Source organism: Numida meleagris, chromosome 15, assembly GCF_002078875.1.
Source record: "Numida meleagris isolate 19003 breed g44 Domestic line chromosome 15, NumMel1.0, whole genome shotgun sequence".
NCBI lineage: Eukaryota > Metazoa > Chordata > Aves > Galliformes > Numididae > Numida > Numida meleagris.
Window position 1 is genome coordinate 37,091 of NC_034423.1, and position 4,271 is coordinate 41,361.

Below are 4,271 nucleotides of genomic sequence, written 5' to 3' on the forward strand. Positions count from 1 at the left end.
ACTGCGGGGCCATCCCTGCCCGGCGTCACCGTCCCGGGGCTGCCCGCCGCTCTGTGCCGCGGCCCGAGGCCCCAGCTGCCCCGTCCCAGCCCCACTGAGCTCGGGGTGCCGCGGCCCGGGGGTCCCCGCCCCATCCCCGCTGCGGTGGGACCCCCAGAGCCGGAGGGGCCCTCACCCCCCACCCCGCTGTGTTTCAGGGTCTCACACCATTCAGTGGATGTACGGCTGTGACATCCTCGAGGACGGCACCACCCGTGGGTATGAGCAGCATGCCTATGATGGGAGAGACTTCATCGCCTTCGACAAAGACACGAAGACATTCACTGCGGCGGTTCCAGAGGCAGTTCCCACCAAGAGGAAATGGGAGGAGGATGAGAGCGTTGCTGAGAGATGGAAGCAGTACCTGGAGGGAACCTGCGTGGAGTGGCTGCGCAGATACGTGCAGTACGGGAAGGCCGAGCTGGAGAGGCGAGGTGAGGGCTCAGGGGACGCGGTGTGGGGCTGGACGTGGGGCAGGGGCTCGGCGCGGGGAGCTCAGCCCGGCCCTCACTGCCGCCCGTGCGCAGAGCGGCCCGAGGTGCGAGTGTCGGGGAAGGAGGCCGACGGGATCCTGACCTTGTCCTGCCGCGCTCACGGCTTCTACCCGCGGCCCATCGCCATCAGCTGGATGAAGGACGGCGCGGTGCGGGACCAGGACACGCACTCGGGGGGCACCGTGCCCAACGGCGACGGCACCTACCACGCCTGGGCCTCCATCGAGGCGCTGCCGGGGGACGGGGACAAGTACCGGTGCCGCGTGGAGCACGCCAGCCTGCCCCAGCCCGGCCTCTACTCGTGGGGTGAGCGAGGTGGTGTGGGGCTGGGGGCTCGGGGCTGCGCCTTCCCCTGCTGACGGCCCCGCTCTCCCCCAGAGCCGCNGGTGGGATTTGGGATTTGGGTGGGATTTAGGTAGGGATTTGGGTGGGAATTTGGGGGAGACTGGGTGGGATTTGGGATTTGGGTGGGATTTAGGTGGGGATTTGAGGGGATTTTGGCTCTGGGGGTCCCGTACTGGACGTGCAGGTGGATGCGCAGTGGGGCCGGTTCGGGGTCGCTCAGCACCACGAAGCCACGCTCAGGGCGGATGCGCACCTCGAAGCCGGGCAGCACTGGGGACAACATATGGGGTTATGGGGGGGCACGGGGGCACAGCAGGGACCCCCCGGACCCCACTCACCATATTTGCGCACCTCGAAGGCGGTGGAGCCGTTGGTGTTGGGACTGGCGGCCAACTGCGCCCGCACGTGCCATGTCCCTGGGCTGGGGACATGGGGACACATCCCTATAGTCCCTAAGGTGTCCTATGGTTCCCCCACAGCTCCTTATAGCCCCACCTAGACCCCTGTAGCCCCCAGAGTCCCTATGGCCCCTATGGTGTCCTATAGCTCCCCACAGCCCCCAGTCAATGGCCCCTATAATGCCCCAGTAACCCTATAACCACCCCACTGCTCTGGCCCGCCTGCAGCCCCCAGAGCCCCAAATCCCCATAGCCTTCCTTCCCACCCCATAGCTCCCTACAGCCCCCTATAGCCCCGCTCACAGGGCGATGTCGGGCAGCACCAGTTGGTCACTCAGCATCGTGTCCAGGGGCACCCGCTGCACCTCCCGCACTCGCGCACCCAATGGGTTCTGTGGGAACATGGGGGTACAGGGTGAGGCCCCAGCTTTGTAGGGCCACCCAAATCCCATAGGGTCACCCACAGCCCCAGACCTATAGGGCCCATACCGTGATAGTGACCAGGACAGGTTCGGGGTTCGGCTGTAGGTCGGGGTCCATGGAGAAGACCCGGAAACGCACTGGGGACACAGGGACGTATGGGAACAGGTGGGGGTTATGGATTTAGGGAATTTGGAGTGGATTTGGGGGACTTTGTGTGACCGGGGGCATTTGGGGTGTGTTGGTGTGAATTTGGGGGAAATGGGTGAATGTAGGGTGAAAATGGGTGGATTTGGGGGAATTTGGGGGAATTGATGATGGATTTGGAGGGGCTTTGGGGAGAATTTTGGGGTTGATTTAGGGGAGTTGGAGCATTTGGGCCATTGAGGGTGAATCTGGGGCACTGAGGGGGGAATCGTGGGCAGATCAGGGGTGGTTTTAGGGTTTGAGGGCCCTCCGGGCGGATTTGGGGCACTCACCGGTCTGTCGGGGGGCATAGAGAGGTTTGTCCGTCTGCACAATGAGGTGACCCCGCGGCCCCCCCAGGGCCACACGCAGACTCCGGGTGCTGGGGGGGGGCAGGCGGGGGCTGTGGGCCTCCAGGAGTAGCCCCCGACCCCACAGTGCCCCACAGCGCTCGGCCTGCACCGGGGTGACCTATGGGGGACATGGCAGGAGACATTTGGGTGATGGGGACATGGGGGGAACTCTGGGGACATGGGAGCTCCAGGGAAGGAGGCATAAGGTGACATGGGTGACGTGGCAGGAGGGGACCCAAGGGACGTGGGAGCACATGCCCCTGTGCGCCATGGGGGTGTCCCCAACCCCCTCACCCCACAGGAAACCCCCAGAGTCCACGTGCTCCACAGGGACACCCCCCAGAGTCCCCATGCCCCCCGGTGTCCCCATACCTCAATGCGCAGGAGCTGGTTGAAGTTGTTTTGAGGTGTGAGGGCAAATGGGACGGGGAGGGCGCAGGGCCCGGCCCCACGGTCGCCTTCAGCCCACGCCGTCACTGTCCCCGTCACCGGCCCCGCAGCTGCCACCAGCAGCCCCATGGGGGTCCCCAGGGCCACGCGCCGGGGGGCCACCAGCACCAACCTGGGGGGACACTGCTTGAGCCACCAGCCCCATAGCTGCTCCATAAGCCCTCCCAGATCCTATAAGCACGCAGTCACCCCTTAGGCCCACAGTCCCTCCCTGATCCCAGAGGAAACCCCCCCAGCCCTAGCCTCATAACCCCCCCAACCGCACAGAAGTGTCCCTTAGTCCCAGCAGGCTCCATCACACCGCAATCCTATAGCTGACCCCAGCCCCATCAGTGCCCCATAGTCCCTCATGGACGCTGCAGAACATTCATAGTCCCATAGCTACCCCACAGTAACCCCCAGCCCCATAACCGCCCCACCCCATAGCCCCATACTCAGGGTCCTGAGATCTGCCCCCCATTAAGGAAGTGAGGAAGAGGAGGAGGAAGATGCTGAAGGCCCAGCGAGGCCCCATGGCTCCAGCGGTGTGGGGCAGACGGGGGCAGCGGCTCAAGGACACTGGGGTCAGGGTCAATCATTAACTGAGGGGTGGACACCGGGGTCCACCTGCAGACCCTGAGGGCATTGACCTCAGACGGACCCACGTGGATGTGGGGAAGCGGTGTGGGGCAGCGCTGTGGGGAAGTGGCACTGGTCCCAAAGGAACCCCCAGGGGACACCACTGTCACCGCCTGCCCCAGGACACGGAGCCACTGATCCTATGGATGTGACCCCCCAACCAGTTCCCTACCCACCAAAGAGTGCTCTTTGATCCCATAAAGGGAACGGTCCATTGTTCAACCCCATACATTTTCAATACAGATGTAAGGACGTGGTGTGGGACCATCTCAAAGCCGTGCACAAGTCTGGGTGACACCAGCTGCCCCCAGTTTGTCCCCCGACACCATCTCTAAATCACAGAGGGCCACCAGGTGGGTCAGGGACATCAGCAGCTCCTTCAGGACATGGGAGGCAGCCATCCAGCCCCATAGACCCGTACACATTCAGCCCCACGAGGCGGACTCGGACCACTCTGCTCTTACGAGGGGGGATTGGGGTCCTCCAGTTCCCACCGGGGGGGCACAAGAAGCTGCCAGGGGAGAGCTCCCCATGGCACAGAGTTGGGGGAGTCCCCCCACCCCCACCTCCCCCACGGCTGTTGGGGTATTTCCATGTCCCAGACCAGAGAACCCAAATCTCTGAGTGTGACACCACCCATGCGGCCAAAGGGACCTGAGGGACACTGCGAGGAGCCTGTGGGGCTGCCGGGGGGGTGTGGGGCCATCATTTGGGTGTGGGGCCTCTGGTGTGGACGTGGGTCCCATCGTGTCGATGGCGGTGCCCGGGGGGTTCCATTGCAGCCCCCCAGACGGCTCCTTCCCTTCCCACCCCCCCCATATCCCCGACAGAGGCCCTCGGGCACCTTCCCTGGGGCAGGGACACGGACCAGGTGCGGACACCGCCCGGGTGCCCCCTCAGTGCGCGGAGGGCCGGGGGGGGCCCCACACCGCGCCCGTCCCCTCCCCCGCTCCGCGCTTTCGCTTTCG

General features: G+C 64.8%; 2 protein-coding genes across 2 annotated transcripts in view; one reads left to right on the top strand and one right to left on the bottom strand.

Moving 5' to 3' along the window:
- Positions 1–2,841, bottom strand: part of LOC110406667 (complement C4-like) — a 20,446-nt gene extending 17,605 nt beyond the window's left edge. The window contains exons 1-6 of the mRNA XM_021413459.1: positions 2,608–2,841; positions 2,176–2,353; positions 1,766–1,836; positions 1,580–1,668; positions 1,217–1,299; positions 1,052–1,148 (exon numbers count right to left, since the gene is read on the bottom strand). Coding sequence (XP_021269134.1) covers positions 1,052–1,148; positions 1,217–1,299; positions 1,580–1,668; positions 1,766–1,836; positions 2,176–2,353; positions 2,608–2,841 — 752 coding nt within the window. The remainder of the gene's footprint in view (positions 1–1,051; positions 1,149–1,216; positions 1,300–1,579; positions 1,669–1,765; positions 1,837–2,175; positions 2,354–2,607) is intronic.
- The window catches only part of LOC110406685 (class I histocompatibility antigen, F10 alpha chain-like), a gene marked incomplete at its 5' end in the record, with an annotated part of 7,997 nt that continues 4,117 nt past the window's right edge, over positions 392–4,271 (top strand). Inside the window, 2 exon segments of the mRNA XM_021413503.1 lie at positions 392–473; positions 567–839. Of these exon segments, the coding sequence (XP_021269178.1) occupies positions 392–473; positions 567–839 (355 nt within the window).